The 25,311-nt window shown below is 38.3% G+C and overlaps 3 protein-coding genes and 1 pseudogene across 3 annotated transcripts; 2 read left to right on the top strand and 2 right to left on the bottom strand.

Annotated features, from left to right (window-relative positions):
- Window positions 1–5,706: 5,706 nt before the first annotated feature.
- LOC143866503 (uncharacterized protein At2g27730, mitochondrial-like) lies at window positions 5,707–10,212 on the top strand. The gene is made up of 3 exons (XM_077375977.1): window positions 5,707–5,893; window positions 8,401–8,439; window positions 9,789–10,212. The coding sequence occupies exons 1-3, from the start codon at window positions 5,795–5,797 to the stop codon at window positions 9,993–9,995; spliced, it is 345 nt and encodes a 114-aa protein (XP_077232092.1). The 5' UTR covers window positions 5,707–5,794; the 3' UTR covers window positions 9,996–10,212.
- Window positions 10,213–12,367: 2,155 nt separating this feature from the next.
- LOC143866501 (disease resistance protein RGA2-like) lies at window positions 12,368–13,433 on the top strand. The gene is made up of 2 exons (XM_077375976.1): window positions 12,368–12,407; window positions 12,553–13,433. Exons 1-2 carry the CDS (start codon window positions 12,368–12,370, stop codon window positions 13,431–13,433), a joined length of 921 nt encoding a protein of 306 aa, XP_077232091.1.
- Window positions 13,434–15,385: 1,952 nt separating this feature from the next.
- Window positions 15,386–23,675, bottom strand: LOC143866512 (uncharacterized). Its single transcript, XM_077375987.1, has 3 exons — window positions 23,238–23,675; window positions 23,080–23,163; window positions 15,386–15,560 (listed from the first exon to the last, which is right to left on the bottom strand). The coding sequence occupies exons 1-3, from the start codon at window positions 23,370–23,372 to the stop codon at window positions 15,528–15,530; spliced, it is 252 nt and encodes an 83-aa protein (XP_077232102.1). The 5' UTR covers window positions 23,373–23,675; the 3' UTR covers window positions 15,386–15,527.
- On the bottom strand, window positions 19,632–20,018 carry LOC143866524 (18S ribosomal RNA; annotated as a pseudogene).
- Window positions 23,676–25,311: the final 1,636 nt, after the last annotated feature.

Genomic DNA, 25,311 nt, shown 5'->3' with positions numbered 1-25,311 from the left:
GGTTCACAACTAGGAACAAAAGATATGGAATTTTTCTTGGCTCTTGGACTCATGGTTCACTAAAGATGGACACCTCATTATGCTGTTCCAACTTGACATTAGTCACACCGAGGTCGTGTTCTCTACAGAGGATCATTTATGCTCTTTTGAGCCAAAGCATCTCTTGAATAAGGAAACTTATTTTCCAAAAGTTAATATGTCTTATAGTATTTATTTTGCAAATAATCATATAAAATCTAACTTAAATATATTTTAATTGATTCATATTCGAAAAACGAGTCATACAACATTTTATGGAGATAATATTAGGGCCAATGCCTATTTATGTCGGGGCGCAACAAATGACCCTAGTGAATTAAAAAAAAAAAATATGCGGTACATGATGTTCCAATGTATGTGCACGTATTTTTAAAAAATAGACTGGGGCGCACCTTCTTCAAAGATCTAAACCATTCAATTGTTGGGTCCCACAGTTTGCCCCGAAAATCACCTCCATAAGATGATCCTAACCTTCCAATCAGTAGAGATGTTCGTCCATATATTACAGGAGTAGGATCAACAAATGAATGATTTGGATCTTCGAACAAGGTGTGCTATAGTGACATTTTTAAAAAGTACGCACAAGTAGGTATAGAGATCTAAGACCCATATATGATTTTGAAGTAGACCAACCCAATTTTCCAAATGTGCTCCGATTATGGGATTGAAAAGTTTAAGATACTAATGTCACCCGAATTTAAAACAAGACTATTTAAATTCAAAAGTTTCTCTTATTTTATACATTAAAATCATGAGGAATGATAGATACAAGGGAGCCCTTGCATAAAGAGCCCCAAAAGGGCTCATGATTGGATCCACGTCATCAAATGTAACTGATTTTTCTTTTTCAACCGATTTTAGAATGCAACTGAAAATGACGTGGATCCAATGAAGAGCCCTTTTGCCACTCTTTATGCAAGGGCTCCCTTTTATCTATCATTGCTCTAAAATCATTAAGGGCCTGTTTAGATGCCGAGAAGATTTGGATTTGGATTTCTCACATTTCAGCCCTTTTTATGTTGTGATTTGGATCCGGATCAAATCCTTGGATTTCCAAATCAGCGACTGACAGTGAAAAAATTAGATTTCCAAATATATTGTGGAAATAAGTAATTGGAAATCCACATATCTGGCAGTTTCCTTCACCCTCTTTGCTTCTCAACCTCTCCCCTCCATTAGGAAGTACCCCCTTCGCTCTCTGTCTCCTTCAACATGAGCTGCCGGATCTATTCATTTTGTATTCAAAACTCAATTCCAAATCCAAATACAAAATATGAGGTATCCAAGTGGGCCCTAAATGTACATGTGAAACTATTGCACTTTAACCATTATCACATTTTGATCAATCATGAGTATATCAACCAGAGTAGAAATATCACAAATCTTGACTAAGATGAAATGTAATGTTGCACATCTCTAAACCATTCTGGATGATAAAAAGTAGCTGTCGAGCAAGATGTCCACTTATTGTATGAAACTATCCGCAGTTGAATAATTTCCTAACAAAATTTTTGGTATGTTGGATCTCACTTTATTTTCTTTTCCTTAATATCTTCCGGATTCCAATGGTGATTTGAATATAACAAACTCATGCACTATGGTTTAATTCAGCCAAATGAATCAATAAGGGCCCGTTTGGATACCCCTTGGATTTGGATTTGGAGGTGAATTTGGATTTTCAAATCCCAATTTGGCGTTTGGCAAGCCGTTATGACATCTGGATTTGGATTTGAGTGAAATCCACAAGATTTACAAATTCCTCATGTTAGTGTAATTTTTTGGATTTATAAATCATTTCTGCGAGAAGTTATTTATAAATCTAAATCTGACTTGTAAGGGGTTAAAATGACCAAAACATACCAAAGAAGTGTTAAATGACTTAAGTACCCACATGACATTAAAAACTGATCAAAATAAATCGTATTAGGTAAAATGACTAGAAAACCCCGAGTCAGGCAAAATGACTGAAATACCCCTATATCAGGTAAAAATGACAAAATACCCCGAGTCGTGCAAAATGAATAAAATACCCTTATGACATAAAAATGATCAAAATAACCTCATACAGGGTAAAATGACTAGAATACCCCAATATCATGAAAAATTACTAAAATACCCTTAGATCAGGTAAAAATGGCCCATGGCTCATGAAAACGACTAAAATGACTAAAAATACCATCATGGGATAAAAATGATAAAAATACACCATATTCGGTAAAATGACTAGAAATACCCCTATACCAGGTAAAAATGACAAAATACCCTTATGACATAAAAATGATCAAAATAACCTTATATAGGGTAAAATGACTAAAATACCCCAAGATCATGAAAAATTATCGAAATACTCCTATATCAAGTAAAAATGACCGATGGCTCATGAAAAATGACTAAAATGACTAAAAATGCCTTCATGAGATAAAAATGATAAAATATGCCATATTAAGTAAAATGACTAGAATACCCCCGGGTCATGGAAAATGACCGGAATACACCTATACCGGGTGAAAATGACCAAATACCCTGAGTCATAAAAAATGACTAAAACACTCTTTTGACATAAAAAATGATCAACATACCCCAATATAGGGTAAAATGACTAGAATACCCCTGCATCATGAAAAATGGCTGAAATGCCCATATATCAAGTATTTTAGGGCTTTTTGGTTTTGTTAGATTTCAAATTCAAATCCAAAGAGCATCCAAACCAAAAAAAAATTAATTTAGATTTGAAATCCAAATCTATATGTGGTCATCCAAACGACATTATTTATAAATTTGTGAATTATAAAATTCTTGATTTCAAATTCATGGATTTTGGAAATTCAAATTCACCTCCAAATCCAAATCAAAGGGGTATCCAAACGGGCCCTAATAGAATTTACGGATCATTGATCCAAGAAAACTCAAAAGGAACATGCTATGAAATGTGAATCATGTAGCCTCAAGTATTCTATAGGATGACTAATATTCCTTCATTAATTTTTCTCCACTCTTGTGAATATGTTGACACATTAATGTTGCTATATAAACTTTTTGAAGAATGCTAAACTTGGGAGCGCCCTTGCAAAAATTTGATGCAAGGTCACCCCCTTGGTTGCACGTCACCAAAGTGCATTTATTTTTACATTATTCAGTGCTATTATAAATGCAATTTGGTGATGTGCAACCAATGGGGCGCCATTTCATCTGATTTTTGCAAGGGTGCCCTTGAGTTTACACTTCCTCAAACTTTTCATTCTCAAATTGGATCGATTTTTGAATTTGTATAATCTTTGTTGGATCTTGGACCATCCAAATACGATTAAGATAGGACCAAATACCTTAGATAGGATCCACGAAGGATCAATTTAAGGCTTCGAGATTCTGATAAAAATCCAAAAAGGATAAGGGCCATTTGAACCGTTGCAGAGATATAAATTTGGAACAACCGTGTTAAACGAGTACATATATTACAGCCAGGATGCACCCAACCCAAGCCTACTGGGTGGTTTGGGGCGTGGGGGGGGGGGGGGGGGGGGCGCGGTGGTCAATGGACCCGGAATTCTTATGGAAGAAGGCGTTTGGTTGCCGGGTTTTTTTCTTTTCCTGGGATTTATGTGGGTAAAGGTAGGAGACAAAAGAGGGGACAAGCATTAATTAGAGAAAGATATTATGATGAGTGGAGAGAGAGGGTAGAGAGAGAAAGAGAGACCACCATTTTCAAGACAAGATTTTGCTGATGTCAGCAAGAAAAAGCTGATGTGACCACTAAATATTCTCCCACATTAGGGTTTGAAATTGTTTGGATTGTGGCCTAGACAAAGCCACAAAATCTGATGGAGCATTCTATATCTGACTTGGAGAGCGCCAATGTAAAAAAGGGAAATTATAAGGTGCCTGGCCGTGAGGTCACATGAAGGTGGTGGTACTTCAAACTTAAGACGTATTGCCGTTGGATGAATTATTAAGCGTGATCGCACCGTACTTCACACTTGGCCACCATATAAAAACTTTGGTAAAAAAAATTAAGGGAAATGATATCAACACAAACATGTTTTGATACATGACACTCATGTTTCTTGTCTTTTATATTTAAAGAATTGTAATAGGGTTTTTACAGTCCCCAAAATGGACTTACATGACAATTAGATGTTAAGAGACAAGATACATGAGCGCATGTATCAAAACACAGTGTGCTGAAATTATTTCCCAAAAATAAATATCTTTCGTATTACTTCATTGATGCCTATATGAGAGAGAACGGTTTTTACACACAAGTGTAGATAAGTCACACTAGCTTAAAATACAGTGGATGGCATATTGTTTGGGTGATCCAAACCATTCATTTGATTGGCCCTCACATAGATAGGGTGTCGATAAAAAGTCAGCTCCATAGGATCATCCCAACCCTACGATTTGTGGAGGTAAATTGGACGTGTATAAACCTTCATAAACCTGTCCATTTTTTGCCTCCACAGTTCGAAGGGTTAGAATGATCCTATGAAGCTGATTTTTTGTGGATACCCTATCTATGTGATGGCCAATCAAATGAATGGTTTGGATCACCCAAACAATGTGGGCCTCCACTGTATTTTAAGCTAGTGTGTAGATAACTTATCTACACATGTGTGTAGGAACCGTTTTCTCTCTCTCTCTCTCTCTATATATATATATATATATATATATCTCTCTCTCTCTCTCTATATATATATATATATATATATATATATATATATATATATATAGAGAGAGAGAGAGAGAGAGAGAGAGAGAGAGAGAGAGAAAACGGTTCCTACACACATGTGTAGATAAGTTATCTACACACTAGCTTAAAATACAGTGGGGGCCACATTATTTGGGTGATCCAAACCATTCATTTTTAAGGCCCTCACATAGATAGGGTGTCCAAAAAAAATCAGATCCATAGGATCATCCTAACCATTCGAACTGTGGAGGCAAAAAATGGACTAATTTGTGAAGGTTTAGAGACATCCATTTTACCTCCACAAATCGTAGGGTTGGGATGATCCTATGGATCTGATTTTTTGTAGACACCCTATCTATGTGAGGGCCTTTAAAATGGATGGCTTGGATCACCCAAACAATGTGGGCCCCCACTGTATTTTAAGCTAGTGTGTAGAGAACTCTCTAACATATGTGTAGGAACCGTTTTCTCATATATATATCATCCATGGTTTTAAATTTCGGTCAAGACCGAATCGAAATAGAAATTGGAGAAACGTACCAAATTTCGTTCAAAATTTCGGAAATTTCGTTAATTTCAGCGAAATTTGGAAAAAATATTAAATTTTTATTCTTTACTCAAATAATTTCGGCCTAAATTTCGACTGTCTTTACCGAATTTCGGTTTCGGCTAGGTCCGAAATTTATGCCGGAACCAAAATTTCAAACCATGCTTCCATCTTCCCTGCTCTAACCCTAAGCCCTAACTTATACAAGGTAAGTAGTACCTAGGACAATGTGGTGGATGGTCCAATTCGAAATGGATCATGACCAAAACTCAAAAAGTAGGATCCGAAACTGCCGGATCGTAGCCAAGACATAGGGGATCCGATCCACGTGGTTGACACTTGACCGTTGACACCCATAAAACCAACCAAAGTTAAAGGGATGGCAATCTAGATATTTTAGAAAAATCATAGGGGTTATGTATGAGCTCATACAGTCGGTCGAGATTTATCAAAGCAAATTTAATTCATAGGGGTTTCCCATTTCTGAAATCTTCTGAAACCCTAACCCTAGATCAGACGCCATGGCAACGAGAATGGCCGCTAGGTATATCTCTCGAAGGTTCTCGAGCGGAAAGATCCTCAGCGAAGAAGAAAAAGCAGCGGAAAACGTCTTCATCAAGGTGCGTTTCTCTCTGCATTTTTCTCATATTCATCCTCAAAATTACAAAGTTTTTGAAAATATCGGTTGATCTTCGCTTCTTCTTTATCGAATCTGGATGTTGTATTGATATTTCATGGTTTTAAGATAGTGTTTTATTTTTCTTACTTGATATAGCTTATGCAATTATTGGGAATTTGGATTTTCCCATCCTGTAACATGATCTACCAAACATCGCAACAAGTTTCCTAAACTACGACTAAACACTTCAAATTGTGCATCTTTCTACGGGTGAAATGCACTAGAGCATTGCAATTTAGTGTTAAAAACATTTTCTACAATGTCTTCTGGAAGTAACTCATAAACTTCACATTGTCTTGGAAAGTCTGTGAAAACGTGCCTCCTCTGTAAAGGAGAGTTTGGCTCTATGAACTGCATCTTATGTTTTGCCGCATGATAAGAAATGAGTCATTTTGAAAAACTAATCATCAACCATATATATTAAACCATGCTCTAACAAAGTCTGCGGCAATCCTAGCACAAAGCCCATACTCAAATCATTCCAGGTCTCATGGGTCACTATCAAGTATATGACCTTGTAATTTGCTTTCTCTCTTTTGCTAATTGACATGTTATGGGGTATTGCTGGATTGTTCTTGCAACATCCCTCTTTAGTGATGGCCCATAGCAAAGTTCCCCAACCATCACAATGGTCTTATCCTCGCTAAAGTGCCCTGAAGATGCTTTGGCATGTAATTCACATATAAACTGCTCTCACATCTTATAGTATATCTCCATGTTGTAACCATCTAAAAAAGCAAAATGAGTCACCTGGGGACCATCCTCATCATTCGATCGGTTATCATCCTCCAAAGATAATCCTCACCAAGTCGCAAAAACCCACTTTCCCAACAGTGTTGTCATTAAGACCCTCTACCCCACCTCCCTTCTCCCGCACCTCTTCTATTTGGAGACTGCCTCCTATCCTCTTGGTATTCTAAAGGAAGTTCTTCTACAGCTAAGTTTTTATATTTCAGTTTCGGTCGGCACGGAAATAGAATCATTTCAGTTTCGGTGGAAATGTTGTGAGATCACAGAAATGTATGGAATCATATGCAAATGATGATTTTTTTGAATGGTTGCAAATGATGAAATTTTGGGAAAAGGCTAGAATAAGCGCAAATACATACTTAGAAACCATCACATAAGCAAGAAAGCCATCTATAATGGCTTAATCACATTGAACACCTAGTGACATGTGGCACATGTTTGGAAGAGTAAAGTCAGTAAAGAAGTACAATGTAATTAAGTATAAGAAAGTACAATGACCAAGATCCCCCCAAGGACCCCAACTATATGTCAATACGATGTAAATCATAAGACCTTTCCATTTTTTATCGTTTCGTCCATTTCGGTCGAATTTTGCGAATTTTGATCGGAAATAATGACGTGAAAGGAATTTATTGAGATTCCTTTTCGGTGGGGATGAGACGGAAACATTTCAATTGTTTTGGGGAAATTTAAAACCATGTCTACAACTGCTTCAGCTTATCCATGTCACTAATCGGGAAATGGAAATTGACGTGAAGTACAAAGGAACTTGGTGGAGAACAAGTGAAACATATTATTGTTTGTTCTTCGTAGTCCTTTCTCGTGGTGCTGAAGACTTTATCATACCATGAATCTAGTTTACCGTGTGAAGGACCTATAATTTTCACTATTTAGGCAGCAACTAGTACCGATCAAGGCCTTTTTGGAAACTTTTTAGAATGTTGGGAAACCATGAGGATATGCCTCTGGAATTGTATCTGGGGAAGGAAATAATATCTGTTCTTTCTCTCGTGGGGACATCTTGTCCCTATCGCTTGTACTGCTTTAACTTTTGAAATAAAACTGTTGTCTTTCAAAAAAAAAAAAAAGCTGCTCCCATTTCTCCTTTATTGGCTCAGTGGATTGAAACTTGGAAGCCCATAAATATGAACTATGTAGTGTGCTGATAGAAACTATTAAATTGCTTCTCTGCCTCTTATGGAATCAAAAAAGGATGCAGTGATGATTATAACGGCGTGTGCATGAGATGTGCTTAATGCCATTGCATTGTGCAAAGATGAGACTAGAGGATGTTTATAATGAACGCAATGAGGCAATCTTGATCTACATCACTGCTTGGGTACATTGTAATATATCCTAGTGTGTTAATAACATTCTAAATAACGTTTTAGCATTTTAAATGATATTTTAATATAACCTACAGTGTTAATAATAGCATTATGAATTATATGCTTGGACCTATGCTTTTGGTATATCCAAATCCATTGCTGTATATGTTACTTCATTTGTCACAAGTGCTTGTTAACTCTCACATTTATCTTCTGGTAGACTGAAGGGCTTTCTAGTACCTGTGTTTCCAATACAACCTGGAGTTGTCTACTGTATTAGATTTTCTTAATTATATTAGGTTTCAAGTCAAAAGAGCTTTCCACTGCATTTCACATCTTCGTACTAAATGCTTCCATTGTTGTACTGCAGAAAACCGAGCAGGAAAAGATGGAGAAGCTTGCACGCAAGGTATGCTTTCAATTAATTTTCTTGATCTGGAGTATGCTTTTTTTTATTGATTTTGTACTCTCTACTATTTGAGAAAAGGGCAAAGATTTGGTTACTCAGCCTTTTCTCCTTTAATCTAAGCTAAACCTCAAGCTTGTATGGCTGCTGTTGTGAAAGTTCATGGCCCACTTGCACACACATTTAGGGGTGCACCTTGCGTTAGGCCGGGTTGAGTTTTTGCTAAAAATGAACTGGAATCAACCTGAACCTTACCCCAATTTATTAAAGGCTCAACCGCTCAGTCCGAATTCCCAAAAATCAACCTGAGTTGCACCCGTACCCATATTTGAGCATGTTACATTTTTCTAATTGGGCATTATTTTGATTATAGAACCGCTTTTAAGAGGTGTACACAGAAAAGGAAGGAACATACTCCCATAATGCTAGATAATGAGTTTAAGGGCAAGTCTGGATGTCCTGAGAATCTCGGGTTGTTACATACATGCATGTATGGTCAAAATTGGTGTCAACAGTCTTTGGTGATGTCTGCAAGAATTGTAGAAGACTCACCTTAAGGTCATGTTTGGATACCCACAAGATTTAGATTTGGACTTCTCACATTTGCAGTTGAGATTTGGAACTGGATTAGGTCCCTTAGATTTCCAAATCAGCTACCACAGTGAAAAAAATATCCAATTTTCAAATCTGTTATGCAAGACATTATTTGGAAATCAATATTTGTGGCAATTACCTTCACCCTCGCTGCTTCTCGACCTTGCTGCTGCTGCTGCAGCCGGACGTCGTCCCCCCCCCCTCTCTCTCTCTCCCTCTCTCTCCTACAACATGAGCATGAGGATGATTGATGCATTTTGTATCCAAAACTCAAATCCAAATACAAAAGCATGAGGTATCCAAACGTGGCCTTATATTCCGATTAAAATTTCCCTCCTCCCCTTCCCTCTCTCCCTCTCCCGTACAACATGAGCATGATGATGATTGATGTATTTTGTATCCGAAACTCAAATCCAAATACAAATACAAAAGCATGAGGTATCCAAACGTGGCAAAGGAATTTTCACTCGGAAATATTAATTAAAACTGAGAGTTGGAATGAGTAAAGAGTTGGGAGGAGTCACCAGCTCTTCAGTTTCTTGGGCTATGAGAGGACCTCGAAATTCTGTCATAAATTCTTTTCATATGTTTTATCCTTGTTCGATTGAATGGAATGTTCTATTCTGCTTCTTTTAAGTTGAAGCATCTGATCGTTCACTTGAACAGATCAACTTTAAGTAGTGAGCACAGATCATTTGTGTTGTTTTTATTGATATTTTTTGTATGTAAAACTAGTCATTAGATGGTTGTGTTATCAGGGCTATAAACCGGCAGAGCAACCAACAACAGCCCCAGGGACAACAAGTACTGATGCTAAACCATCTGGCCCTGAGACTTCAACAGCTGGCGTGTCGACTAGTAAGGAGCGGAATTATGCAGTTGTTGCTGGTGTGGTAGCTGCCGCGGCTGCTTTGGGCTGGTATCTCAAATCAACCTCCAAAAAACCAGAAGAAATCCTGGAGTGAGTGAGAGAGATCCTCTGTGACTGGGGGAATAGGTAAGCCATGAATGCTTATTTTTTGCTTTGCTTTGCTATTCCTATGTTTTAGGTTTGGAAAACATCTTGACAGGCAAACCAGAGAGTTTATTTTCTAAGATCTTTGTTCATATGCTGACAGTTTGTTAATGCGAATAAACCCAACAACCTTACAACCCAAAGCAGCAGGGGTGTGTTTTTTTTAATCCTTGGATGGGCTTGCTATCCTCATTTCACTTGCAGAATAGCCTTAATGAGGCGGTCTATTTACAAGAAAAGGGTAGTCAATCTGAGGACTGTATTCAAGATAAAGTTATCCATGAAGGGTAGGGAGTCCCAGGAACAGCTTATTCACGGATTTCTATCCCCATGGAGAACAGCCCCAGAAGGAACATAAGAGAGAGGGAAATGAGGGAAACTTCTCTCGTCTTCACTGCCTTTAGGTCCAAAGGAGGGTCTTTCATTCATTGTTCATCTCCGAGTCACTAGACACAGAGGTTAATCACTAGAGCTTCAAATGAGGCAGAATCAGAATGGGATGGCCATTCTAGTGCAGATTCCAGCAATGCTTCCCCTCTAACTCCACCCCAATGTCCTTTTTGCCCCTTGATTCTGTTCCTTTTTTGAGCGAAACACCAGAATAAGGCAGAATCAGAATGGGATGGCCATTCTAGTGCATTGATTCTGGCAATCCAAACTCACCCTGAGTTCCAAGATTAGTTGAGATTAGATACTGCATGAATAACTCAATGATGCTGGTACAATGAACCCTGATTAGGGAAGCTGATTATTAGTTCAGCTCAAAGTGGTTCTCACATACCTGCATGTCAGGAATCTTTATCAGATGCAAAATATCTTAAACAAACAGTTGTAAGGCCGGGTTGTTTTTTAACTTTGAAAATGAACTTCGATTCCAATAATCAGTTTTAGATTCAAAATCACTTCTCCAAAATCTGAAACGACCTGTATCTAAGCGATGCCCTACATATTAAGATTATCATTGGTCAAAACAAACACCAAATGGGGATGCATATGGACCCAAACAATTGATTTAGACAACCACATTTCAGGGATACCGACGGAGTGTTTACAGTCCTGACTTGAATAGGTATGAGACTAGAGACTAGAGACTAGAGACTAGAGACTAGACCCAAACAATTGATTTAGACAAACCACATTTCTGGGATACACAGTCTTGACTTGAATAGGTATGAGACTAGGTAGGGTTCAACCTGGTGTGGGACATGGGTAAAGGGCTTAATCTAATGTGTTCCATAAGCACGTATGTCATGTTCAAAAGGGGGTAGGGGGAGGGGGGCGACCTGTGGGGATCACTGCTTGGAAAGGTTACAGAAGGGAGTGCCCCCAGGAGAGAACTACCTTGAAAGGTCTTCCTGGTGAAAAAAAGCTAGAGTGAAACACGTAAGCCAATGTGTATCTACCATGGGTATTTTGTTCAGAAATTTATTGCATGACCTGATTTGCAAAATTCTGTCAAAATGTGATAGACTCTGTGCAAATTGTCAGCCTAGAAGACCCTTTTTGCAAATAAAGCAAAGTAGAGGACTTTTGCAAAATCCCCATTTTTTTTTAATGAAGTGATATATCCGCCCCTTTTGATTACTTGGGACACCCAGCTGATTACTTGGGACACCCAGCAGCTGGGTGTCCCAAGTATTCAAAAGGGGCGGATATATCACTTCCTTGTTTTTAATGGAACACTATTTTCCATGGAAAATAGTTGTTTCCAACTTTTTTTTACCTAGATCAAAACACCTCTTTAAATATGCTAAAAATAAATCCCAAGTTAGGCTATTTAAGAGTTAAAAAAATAAAAGGAGTCTGGGACAAAATTTCCATTAACTTAACCCAAAAAGTTCAAAATTCAAAGCTTCAAAGCTCTTTAGCTAATACAGAGAGAGAGAGAGAAAGAGAGTTCCTACACCCTAGTACAGATAACTTATCTACACCCTAGGCTTAAAATACAGTGGGGGCCACATTGTTTGGGTGATCCAAAGCTTTCATTTGATGGGCCCTCACATAGATAGGGTGTGCCCAAAAAATCAGCTCCATAGGATCATCTTAACCCTTCGAACTATGGAGGCAAAACATGGACAAATTTGTGAAAATTTATCCATGTCCATTTTTACCTCCACAAATCGTAGGGTTGGGATGATTTATGGAGCTGATTTTTTGGTAGGGAGTATTTTGATAAATTGATCCAATTGTGTATAGCACAAGCCGTTCGGCCTACAAGAAGTAAGCAAGTGGAAGCTATAGGTAGTGAGTATTTTGATATTTTGATGTGGAGTTTCATTCTTTCAATCTTCTCATACCGGTTATTTTGAAGATATGTATAAGATGCATGCTCTCATACATGACCTAGCACAATTCACTGCGGGTGATGAATGTTTATAATTGAGAGTATTGAGTCGTGGCGTAAACATGAAAAGGCTATTCATCCTGTTACTGTCGTGATAAAGATCCCTTAGTTTTTTAGGCATGCAACATTAAATCTAAGGGCTTACCCACTTTTTTTATTCTAGGTAACATTCCTAACAATATTGAGCTATTCTTTCATGATGTGTTCCTATGTTTGAGTTCCTTGCGGGTGTTGGATTTGAAAGGTCTTCGAATAAATAAGTTGCCAGATTCTATCAATAATTTGAAACATCTACGATATCTTGACCTCTCGAATAATTCGATCAGTAGGCTGCCCGAATCGACAAGCAGCCTTTACAACTCACAAATTCTGAAACTCAGTAGGTGCGAACTCTTTCGTGAGCTACCAAATGACATGAGGAACCTTACTAACCTCCGGCGTCTCGATCTTCAGACAGAAATAAGGCTACACTTCTTTCCACCTAGAATTGGGAAATTAACTAGTGTCCAAACATTGTCCAAATTTGTTGTGGGGAGCAAAGAGAGTGGAAATAGTATTGGTGAATTGAAGGACCCGATGAACCTCAGAGGAGCAATTCACATTTCACATCTTAAGAGGGTAAGAAATGGAGAAGAGGCCCAAGTGGCAAATCTGAAGAATAAAAAACACCTTCGCCAATTGACCTTTCAATGGGAACTTGGTAGTGAAGACGGCCAAGAAGTACTCGAAAGCGTCCAACCTCATACCAACCTTGAAATCCTGAGAATAGAAGGCTATAGAGGTGTATATTTCCCAAGTTGGATTGGAGATTCACAGTTCTATAGTAAGAATTACCATTGTGTCATGTTCAGGATGCAATGTCTTACCACTTCTTGGGCAGCTACCCCTCCTCAATTATCTCTCGATAGGTTATATATTTACGATTTGAAACATATCAGTGGTGAGTTTGTTGGGTGTGACAGGGGTAAGGGCTTTCCATCACTAAAGATTCTAAACCTTGAAGGGCTGTCTCGATTGGAGGAATGGTGTACCTGCTTACAGTAAGTTTTTTTTTTTTTTTTTTGTCTTTTGTCTTTTGTCTTTTGTTTTGAAAGATGACTTTATTGAAAGGTCAAAGAAGACAAATAGTTAGAGAGGTGCAACATGAGGACTTCCCAAGAGGTCACCCATCATAGTACTATTCTCGTCGGGATCCAGTGCATTTATGCTAGAATGATCGCACCCTTTACAGTAAGAGAGTTGACCATTAAAGATTGTCCAAAGTTGATTGCTCTTGGGTGCCTTGCCTCACTTCTCTCTCCTCTCTCACTGAAAGATTCCAGAGTCTAACATCACTACCTAATGAGATGCTGCAACACCTAGTTAGACTTGAAGATCTGAGGATTGTCAAGTGTCAAAACTTAGTTTATTGGCCCATGGAGGTGGGGTTGCATCACCTAGACTCTCTTGAAAATCTGGTTATTAGATACTGTGATAGACCAGAGTCCCTTCCTAAGGGGATGCGAAACTTACCTCCCTCCAGAATCTGAGTATTCAATACTGTCCTCAACTTAATTCCTTGACGGAAGATGGTCTGCCTGTGAGATCTCTGGAAGATGGTTTGTCCCCACCATCTAAATCTTTTCATATTGGCCATGATGAAGAATGAAGATCTCACACATTCTGGGTGGTGCTGCTTCTCGGGGTTTCCGACATCTACAAGATTGTTAAGGTATGAACTTTTCTTTTATGGCTTTTTTTCATGTTATTGCATTGACTGTTGCTACCAGGAGCAATTGCTTTATCATATCCATCATAGTGTAATTGATTTTAAGAAAAAATCTACTGATATGATTCTTGTGAGGAGACCATCATGGAGGCAGAGAAGATTAAAATCACACAGCACAACGTGCAGATATGGTTGAGTCCATTTTTTAAATCTCTTTGAATCTCTCTGGGCTATTTCTTTTAGATCCATGATCAAGAAATTGATAACTACACTGCAATGGATAATTTTTACCCTGTAGATTAAGTGAAAGTTGGTGTTGATTCTCTGATATATCCCGTCTCATGGCACAAACATCTAATTGTAGAGATAATTCTATTCATCTAACTGAGCGCCTACCTCTATTCACTGCAATTGAGGGGATTCCCCATCCGTAGTGAAGGATGGCAAGTGATTTAGCCTAGGACATGAGAGAGAGAGAGAGAGAGAGAGAGAGAGAGAGAGAGTAAAATGCTAGCATTATGGCTGCAACTCGGGCTGGTTGGGTCAGAGTAAAATGCTAGCATTATGGCTGCAACTCGGGCTGGTTGGGTCGGAATGAGGCCAACCCTGAACCGAAATAGATAGCTGAACTCGCCAGGTGGGTTACGACTGAATCAACCTCCAGTTGCTCCCCGGAGGGATGGTGTGCTCACCTACCAATCAAATTCCTTCCCTCCTTCAGTCCCACCCACATAGTAGTTCGGAATCAGACGTAGGAGGCCTCCTACGTCACCCAAACCTGAGATAGCACTCCTTCAACCCTAACACGACCCAACCTGAGCCTTGGGTCGAGGATGGGCAACCCCAGCCCAACCCACCTCTAAATCTCCCACAGCCCTAACCCAACCGTCCAAACCATTTTTTCCAAATCGCATCGGGTTGGGTTCAGGTTGGCCTAGGGCAAAAACAAAGGGAAAAAAAATTATTCTCAGTAGTGTTTTTGGAGAATGATTGAAGAACACATCCTTAGCCCTGTTAGTTTCGGATTTTGAGAATCAATTGCGAATCCAATAATCAGTTTTGGACTCACAATTGATCCTCAAAATCCAAAACAAACAGGGCTGTTATGAGTAATTTAGAATGCGCGGAAAAAATCATACGTAGTGTTTCAACATGGATGGAGCGACCCAATTGGTCTGGTCTTGGTCCCATGCCAAGGGACATCCATGCGTAAGATAAAGAAAGTACATTAATCAAGTCCCACAAGTCACGGAACCTCCGCTTATAAAAGGAGACCCACACCAATGACTAACAGAAGCAAAATCTGTCTGCAACATTTCCTCTATCCAAACATTCAAAAACAAACGTATCCTTTATACACAAACCCAAGGTTCATACATGGAGAAGCCAAATATATAAAGTATTTGCCATCGGTACTCCCAGATGCATTATTAGCCTTTGTGAGCTTCTTCATCTTCAGCTTTCTGAGAAGAATTGGTTGAAGTAATCCAGAAATGTAAAACAATAATAGAAGGGTGTTAACTTCATGTTGGCATAGTTGAGTCTAATTTTATGTGATCTTATAAAGTAAGACAAAAAACAAGCTCTTTGATACAGATGCAGTCACAAATTTATTGTATCAAATGGTTCAGATTCAATACTGTTGAGAACTAAAAGCGAATAGTAAAGTTTAAGGACAAAATGCATGCTAAAAAATTACTGTCGTTACTTATTTTTGTTCCCATGATATAGTTCCAAATTTCAGATCTGCAGCATGAATATCACTGCTCCTTTGGATACACTGCATATAGGACATAGGGCACTGCATCTTTTTTAAATAAGCTCCATCGCAAATTCCAAATTGCACCCTCAAGCTCCATCGCAAGCCCTCTAAGAAGAGCATGCGCATTGGCTTCATGAGAATCCATAAAGTCAGTTGCACACAAGAAGGGTTTTAACAATTCCACCTTTATAATATTCAAAAATGCCATGAATTCCAGTTGGGCCGAGTTTTCACCAGAAGAAAAGGGCGGCCCAGTGTACACAGCCTAACCCTGCTTTGCAGAGAGGCTGTTTACGTGACTTGAACCCGTGACCACTAGGTCACAGTTGGGCCGAGTTTTCACCAGAAAAGCCATCAAAATATCATCTAGTAGGGAAGAGCAACAAGAAAGTCCACTTTCGAGTTTTCGCTTCACTTTGGCTACGCCTTCTGTGCATCATCGCACTACATTTTCTATAGAGGTAGTGTCCACAAAAAGGTTAACTCATATGTCGAATTCCCCACTAAAGAGATTATCCTCGAACATCCGTTGATTTTTTTTTTCTAAAGGACCAACAAAGCCACCAGGCTGGATTCGTGCTCCAAGGAATCCAAACTCCCCCCAAAATGTAAACATTTCCTATCCTCCAAGAGAAGATTATGAGAATTGGGAAACACTCAACACACTCCAAACAATCCATGAGCCATATTTCAAATTTTCCCTTGCGAGGAACTTAAGGAAGACTTCACCAAGAAAGCCTTTGTCTTCCAAGATTTCATCAAAAAATACCTCAAGAATCCAAAACCCAGTCTTTGATCCTCCTCCACAAGAGACACAAAACCATCTCTAGAAAACCTACTAGCCCAAGAAGATCACCTGAATCTTCAGTCACTTAAGTGACTTGAGGGCCCACTTTGGGCTTTGAGCAAATATTAAGAGTGTTCGTGGTTTGGGTTTTCCAACTACATGAACTACCTTTCCTATCTTGTCTTCTCTTCTTCTTATTTTCCTTCTTCCTCTCCATCTCTTCTTCTCTTTTAATCACTTGATTATCTTTTAAAACTTTTAGTGCCGATTTATATCACGGTATCCGAGCAGATTCCGATGTGAAATCTGATCGGAACCCTCCATGAGAATCTAGTGGAGGGTTTAGTGGTGAAGAATAGCAATTGGATGTCAAATCCAAAGCAATTTTTAGGGTGGTTTCTTTTATTCTTTTTTTTGAAGTATGCTTGAAGTAAGATTATTATCAGTGACATGAATTATAATGGAGAAAGAAAAGTATACCCAGAAAACACTATCAACAATGGGAATTAGTCACAACGGCCATCCAAGTTTGATGATCACCACGGTTGGACTCAACAATATAAAAATATCTTGAATAAGCTCAGTTGACAAAATGTTTATTGGAAGTAAAAAAATTGGGTTCATCACAATTTTCCATGAATATCAAAAGAGCAAATGGGGACGATTCATTGGGCGGAGACCGGGAAAGTGAGAATCTGCTCATTATGCCATGGTTGCCCAATTTGACGGAACCTAACATCATTTGAAGACTCGAAGCTTTCTATTTCATAGGACAATAAATGAAATACCAGAGGCAATAGCTAGAACTTCCTCTCAACAACATGATCTTGCTCATATTTATTAGTTGCATTAGGAAGACTGCAACAATGCAGCAAGGGGTTCTCTTGGTTGAAGAGGTTTTGTACTTCTTACAAAGAAGTGAGTTGAACTCAGAATTTTATTAAATAAAAGGGGTATAAAAGGGATAAATGTTAAATAAAAATACTTTATTCAAAAAGAGAAATAAATTTAAGGAAATGAAAACTTTTGCGGAGGAAGAAATGAGTCATCTACATTTCAAACAAAGAGAGTTACGTAACTCCTCATAAAAGGGGAAGTTGTGTGGGATCCAAGATAAGGGGTGAGGTGAAGTGAAAGCAGTTCACCAAGGGATAAAACTAATGGAGCAATCCCAATTGGCGTCCTTGGTGGTGGAAGGAGACTCCCTAAATGTGATTCGTTGGTTAAAAAGATCACATAATCACCCTTGGAGATTCGATTCGCTCTTTGATGAAGTGTTTGATCGGATTGGGTCATCGCCCATAGTTTTCCAACATGTTAGAAGATCTGCTAATTCGGTGGTGGATAGATTGGTGAGGGATGGTGTCTCCAAAGAAGCATTAGCTTTATATGATTCTCTCCTACCTTGATTTTGTTTTAGATTCTCCCCTGTGTTTATCTCTCTTTTCTTCTTTGTAATTTGACCATCTCGGTCTTTTTTTGCTTAATATATTCTTGGCTATCATTCAAAAAAAGAAGAAGATAAGGGGTGAGGTGGCGGTCACAATGGCTCTAAAAAGAGAAAGTTAGGATCGTGGAGTGAGAGATAAAGGATGAGGTGGCAATTGCCAATGACTCCAAAAAGAATTCTATAAATAGAGGAAAGGTCCTTTGAAAGAGAGATCAGATCTTTCGGAGTAAAAAAGTGAGGCGAAGGATAAGAACTAGAGAAGAAGGAAGAAAAAGAAAGAAGGTGAAAAATATTTCCGGAACTAATTGTTTTATTGTCTTTTTGCAGACTTTCTCTGAGAAGAAGATATGTCCTTTTGAGTCTCTTTCAGGAGATCCAAAAGGAAGGTTCCTCAAGATGAAGGCCCCGTTCCTCAAGAAGAAGAACCTTTTGAGACTCTTCCGGGAGACTCAAAAGGAATGTTCCTAAAGAAAATGGCTGACATCTATGCAATAACTTGCATTGGAGTGTTATAGTGGCCTTATGACGTAGTTTCATTTTCCCTTATTCACATATAACGGGCAACTAATTGGGTGTAATTATGTCGATTGATCAGAGTTTACTAAAGCTAATTGTGAGCGGGGAGAGATCACTAACAGTTCCTCTCCCTAACCATGCTTATATGTCTATTTTAAAAGATTATATGTGCAAACAATACCTTCTTAAGTGCGCTAGAACTATTCCTTGAGGAATGTGGAGGCCTGTGAAAAGAACTTGAAGATTTAGGAGACAAGACCTCTTTCTGTCACTTGTGTCCAATGGTAATGAGTGATGTACCCAAACAATGTGTAATGAGGACCATCCTAGATCCCATATTTTAATTTTAAGTATCTTTTAGGTGCCAATATCAAATGGGGGGAGCATTAAAGTACCTTTGGGGCATCCTTATCAAGCTTACTAAATATAGTAAGCTCGCATTTACTAAATAAGTAAAATCAGGTTTACTGAAATTAGTAAGTTCATGCTTACTAAAAATAGCAAGTTCTTTTTTTTTTTAAAGTGACTTGATAAAAAAAGTATGTTTGGGTTGCTAAAAATAGCAAGTTCTGGGTTACTAAAAAGTATGTTTGGGTTTACTAAATATTGTAATCCCACTATCTATTTGGAGGCACTTTTCAATGACTTGGCCATTCAATCTTTTGAACTAATCGAGACCAAAATCGGAGGAGATACAAACAGGGAGGAATAACCAATAAATGAAGGAACATGAAACCATAATGTTTCAATAGATGTACAGGAAACGGTTGAGAACAATGAAGTAGGTGAAGTCGGGTTTACTTAAAATAATAAGTTCGAGTTTACTAAATATAGTAAGCCTACTATCTATTTAGTTTTGATTAGGAGTTCTATTTTGCAGAGAGTTTTTTGTTAAATTGTGTTGGGATTAGTTATTTGAGTTCCATTAGAATTATGGGTTAAGTCTTGATTAGGATTTCTACTAAAAATATTAATGTAAGGCCTTTAGCCACTTTTGAGATACAATAGAAAGATTGAATAATTGCTCCTAACCGCTTGTGCAGGCCCCCGTCAATTCCTTTGAGTTTCGGTCTTGCGACCGTACTCCCCAGGCGGAATGTTTCACACGTTAGCTGGGCCCTGATCCGCGTAGACCAAGGGCGAACACTCATCGTTTACGGCATGGACTACCCGAGTATCTAATCCTGTTCGCTCCCCCATGCTTTCGCACCCCAGCGTCGGTAGGGACCCAGAGAGCTGCTTTCGCTTTTGGCGTTCCTTCGTAGATCTAAGGATGTCACCCCTACACACGAAATTCCGCTCTTTCCGCCACTTTTTGGCGACTTTCATTTTCAACCCGATTCACCGAGCTTGGTTGAACCATAGCCAGGGAGAAGACCCTAAGGGGTAATCTCTTTATCTTTGTCTATCTCTATCTCTATCTCTCTCTATGTCCCTCTCTATCTCTCTTTCTTTCTTTTTTGTTTGCCGCAAACCCCAACCCGCGGCCAACTTGTCGTAAGCCATCACCCCTACTACCTCTCCTCTTCCACTCCCAACCGCACCACCCCCAGTCCCTACCTCCCTTTATCCAACCTTCGACCACCAGCCCCTTCACCCCTTTCCCATAACCTCAACCATGTAATCCCCTCTCCGAAACCCAACAACAGGTTGTTGTCCAGAAACCTGCGCATACCTCTTTCCACAGCCCCTACATACCTAACACAGCCCGTAGACCCCTAGCCCCCTTTAATCCTTTACTCCCTCGCCAGCAACCCTCCCTACATCGACATCAACCTCTCTTTCCACCCTCGACCACCTTACCCTTACCTAAACAGTCCCTATTGACTGTCAACCCAACCGACCAACCTTCTTGGACTGTTCCTTCCCTATAATCATTATTTCTGCGCAGAACTTCAAACCAGATCCTAACACCCAACCTTCGTGGACTGTTCCTTTCCTATAATCATTGTTTCAACCCAGAACTTCAAACCAGATCCTAACACTCTTATACACTAGTGCCTATGGTTCATCCTCACCCTAGACAATCACCCTACATAACCTATTTGCATCCGTAATGGTCCCTGACCACTGAAATAGTCCCAGCAATCCTAAAACCGATTTTATTGAATGAAACCATCACACCTAAACTTTAATCTCACGGATCCGAACCCTAGTCCCTATTTTACACCTCTTAGAATGCCACCAGGCCCACCACCAACTTGGTATTAAAGTGGCATGCATAATGATCTTTCCATACACCTTGCATCAATGTGTCTAACTCCCTAATCAATTTCAGTTCATCTCTAGTCAAGCTAATGGAAAAGAAAACATGATCAAAAAAAGGTTAATTCGACCGGCCAAACCAATAAAATGCTCTACTAAGAAGAGTATCTCAGTCCACCAGGTATGTTCCAAGTTTAGTAATAGTTTAACTTAACTGACTAATTTGGTTGAAAAATGTTGGTTGATATTCTCCATCTATTAGAGTTTCCACCACTTTTGGCTTCCTTTTAAATGCAATTATGTTTGCTTTTCCCTATCTCAGAATTTCCCTCTACTGTATGTTTGGTTCTCCATTGATCAGTAACATTTTTTTTTATTTCAGGAGAACATATAAAAACAACAAATAATATAACAGAAAATGTATGTTTCCAGAAAATGTGTATTATATTGGTCTTCAATACACAAAGTAGCAACCTGTGCTAATTATAATATGTACCAAACCGAAATTCCTATCGATCATTGTACCAAATTTGCACCAGCAAGAACCCGAAGCCTACTTAGCAACACAAGCCTTTAATCACTTACTTGCTCTCGTAGTTAAACTAGCAACAAAATGAACTGAACTACTAACTGGACAAGAACAATATGAAATGAGGTTTGAATTTCTTTCTCCATCAATCAGGAGTTAGGACATAAGATCCTGACATTGAGGGCACTGATTCAATGTCAACATACCTGCCAAAAAACTGAGGTATAGAACATGTAGTACATGTATAAAAGAAACCGTAAATTTGTGGTGATGTGTATACATAATTGCGTCTTTTATGTTCAAAGTTCAAACTGTTAATTTGTGGTGATGAGAATACATAATTGATTCTTTTATGTTCTATGAACTGGGTCATATTTCTTTTCTTTCTCCCCATCTTTAAAACCAATTTCTATGCCCTATTTTTGTCAATCTCACAAAGAGGTTCACTGAATATCCTTCATCAAAACATATAATAAATTTCACATCCACAATTGAAAGTATTGCGAGAGCGGGAATCGAAGGCTCCCAGGGAAGAATCCTGCTTAAGGTTGCCAGAGTGGGAACTGAAAGCGGGAATCCAAGTTTAGTAATAGTTTAATGTAAGTTACGTAACTGACTAATTTGGTTGAAAAATGTTGGTTGATATTCTCCATCTATTAGAGTTTCCACCACTTTTGGCTTCCTTTTAAATGCAATTATGCTTGCTTTTCCCTATCTCAGAATTGCCCTCTACTGTATGTTTGGTTCTCCATTGATCAATAACATTTTTTTTATTTCAGGAGAACATATAAAAACAACAAGTAATATAACAGAAAATGTATGTTTCAAGAAAATGTGTATTAGATTGGTCTTCAATACACAAAGTAGCAACCTGTGCTAATTATAATATGTACCAAACTGAAATTCCTATCGATCATTGTACCAAATTTGCACCAGCAAGAACCCAAAGCCTACTTAGCAACACAAGCCTTTAATCACTTGCTTGCTCTCGTAGTTAAACTAGCAACAAAATGAACTGAACTACTAACCGGACAAGAACAATATGAAATGAGGTTTGAATTTCTTTCTCCATCAATCAGGAGTTAGGACATAAGATCCTGACATTGAGGGCACTGATTCAATGTCAACATACCTGCCAAAAAACTGAGGTATAGAACATGTAGTACATGTATAATACATGTATAAAAGAAACCGTAAATTTGTGGTGATGTGTATACATAATTGCGTCTTTTATGTTCAAAGTTCAAACTGTTAATTTGTGGTGATGAGAATACACAATTGATTCTTTTATGTTCTATGAACTGGGTCATATTCCTTTTCTTTCTCCCTATCTTTAAAACCAATTTCTGTGCCCTATTTTTGTCAATCTCACAAAGAGGTTCAGTGAATATCCTTCATCAAAACGTATAATAAATTTCACATCCACAATTGAAAGTATTGCCGGAGCGGGAATTGAAACGGGAATCTAAAGCGGGAATCGAAGGCTCCCTGGGAAGAATCCTGCTTCCTTGATTGAAACATAGCAATCCAGAAAAAAACTAATAAATAATCCAAACAAATAACCAAATGAATTTCCACAAAAAGAAAACAGAAAACCATAATATCAGTTTGAGAGGAAAATAAATGATCTGTATTCAAGAGAACAGTATAAACATTAAAACAAAAACAATCTTCAAATAAAAAGCAAAAGCAAAAACTCAAAAGAAACATAAACCCTAATTACCCACACACACCTTCTCTGATTTCTCTTTCTCCACAGCTTTTTTCTCCTTCTCCGTCTTCAACTTCAGTTTTTCTAACCTCTCCCTCTCCATTTTCTAAAAGAAAATCCAAAATCTCAAAATCAAGAGAAAGAACAAAAAAATATCAATAAATAAAAAAGAAACCCTACCTGTATGTAGACGTTCTCAGCTGCTCTTTCTTCCTCGCTCAAAACCCTACCCTTTCCATCACTGAAATAACGAGAACTCTTTTTAGTTTCTCCAATTAAACGAGAGACAGAAATTTTCCTGAACGCCGATCTCATCGCTATTGTTCCTTTTTTTCTCCTTAAAGCTCACTCGAATAAGAACACTGGCTTCTTATAAGGGGGAGGAGATAGAAAAACCTGGTGCGGTTCTGCAAAAACCGGATTGAAAAAACCGGGATTCTATATCCGGTGCGGCGGTTATGCCAAAACCGCTTTTAGAAGTCTCATATAATAAGGTTGCAACTTGGCTCGGATTTTGCCGGGTTTTACTGGACCCTCCCGTCGGATCGAGTTTAAAAGAAAAAAGAAACAAAAACCATCAGACTCAGGCTAGATGTCTACCGACAGGATGTTAGATGTCTTGTAAACCCTGGTAAAGCCATGTGCTTGGATGGATGCAAGTTTAAGCAAGAGAGAAAGAGATAGTGATAGACATAGGCGAGACTTATCTAGAAATCTCTTCATATGTACTACTGGGACCAACCGTGCGATGCATGATTTGAAATGCATTTTAGATTGAGGAGCAAGAGAAAAGTGTAATATGAGGAACTATAAGATGAATGGGTAAGGGCCCATTTGGATACCTCATGCATTTGTATTTTGATTTGGATTTGAGTTTTGGATACAAAACACATCAATCATCTCCATGATCATGTTTTAAGAGAGAGAGAGAGGGATGTCCCGTTGTTGCCGGAGCAACGTCGAGGAGCAGCGATGGTGAAGGAAAATGCCACAAATATTGATTTCCAAATAATGTCTCGCAGAAAAGATTTGAAAATCCGAAATTTTTGCACTGTTGTAGCTAATTTGGAAATCTAAGGATCTGATCCAGTTCAAAATATCAACTAAATCCAAATCTAAATTTTGTTGGTATGCCTAAAGGTGGGATCAGATAAACAATTTTGAGAAGTTGATATCAGATAAAACCTAATTCAATTTTGACTTAAGAGGGACCTTCAATTAATGATAATCTCTCTCTAAATTAACCCCCATCATATCATTTCATATTATTTCCATCTCAACTATAGATATTTAAAAAAAAAATCTAATGTAATCGTCAAATTTAGTAAGCCAAGGGAACAAAATTACAAATCCAAAGCCGACCCTATAGATGTCTGCACTCTGCAGTACAATGATAGCAAATATGCAATGGCAACAATGATAGCAAATAAGTAATGGCGTAGAAGATTCTGCTTTACTTATATATATATATATATATATATATATATATATATATATATGAAAGATAATTGTTTTCATTGGGCTGATCATGTTTGTGATGTGAAAGAATATTTTCTTTCTTAAATTTATACACTGGATGATATAAATCTAGAGATTTTTGGCTTAAAATTTGTTGTTTTCTACTATCTTTGAAATTAGTCATTATACTACGCTAAATAATAAAAACCCGACCCGACCCGAACCAACCCAAGAAACTATCTTGGGTAGGGTCGGGTTTATAAATCTAGGGTTTTCTCAAAGAAAACCCAATCCGACCCAACCCGAGATAATTTCTCGAGTAGCGTAGGATTCTAGAAAACCCGACCCACTCGACCTGAGTTGCAACCCTAGTCAAACGCATTCCCTGTCCATTTTAGATTGTTTCAACTGATTGTGGGCCTAAACCAATTATTGGACTTCCAATTTAAACGTAATATGGAGTCCAATAATTGTTCTAGATCGTGACAACTGGTTGCGAGTGCTTAACCGATTATTAGACTCAAATTTACCTTGAAATTTTGAGTCTAATAGATTTCACAATCGATTGTCATAATCCTTACTATTCTAAAAGCGTAAACCAAGGAAAATTCGTCAACCAACTTTTGTACAAATCCCATTTAAGTCCCAGTTCTGATTTCCTACAACTTCCGGATATATCCCCTTTCCTTAGGGCCTTATCGTCGTTTCAGTATGTGCTTTTACCCCTAGAATACGTCCAAAAATCCTGCCAGTTGTCTCTCCTTTTGCTACACTGCTACGGGTATTTGCTAGGTGT

The sequence above is a fragment of the Tasmannia lanceolata genome, unplaced genomic scaffold, assembly GCF_043159265.1.
Source record: "Tasmannia lanceolata isolate RefF3 unplaced genomic scaffold, GAP_Taslan_0.1 ptg000135l, whole genome shotgun sequence".
NCBI classification, from domain to species: domain Eukaryota; kingdom Viridiplantae; phylum Streptophyta; class Magnoliopsida; order Canellales; family Winteraceae; genus Tasmannia; species Tasmannia lanceolata.
The sequence above is the reverse complement of the archived record's forward strand: the minus strand, read 5'-3'. Positions and strand labels throughout refer to the sequence as shown.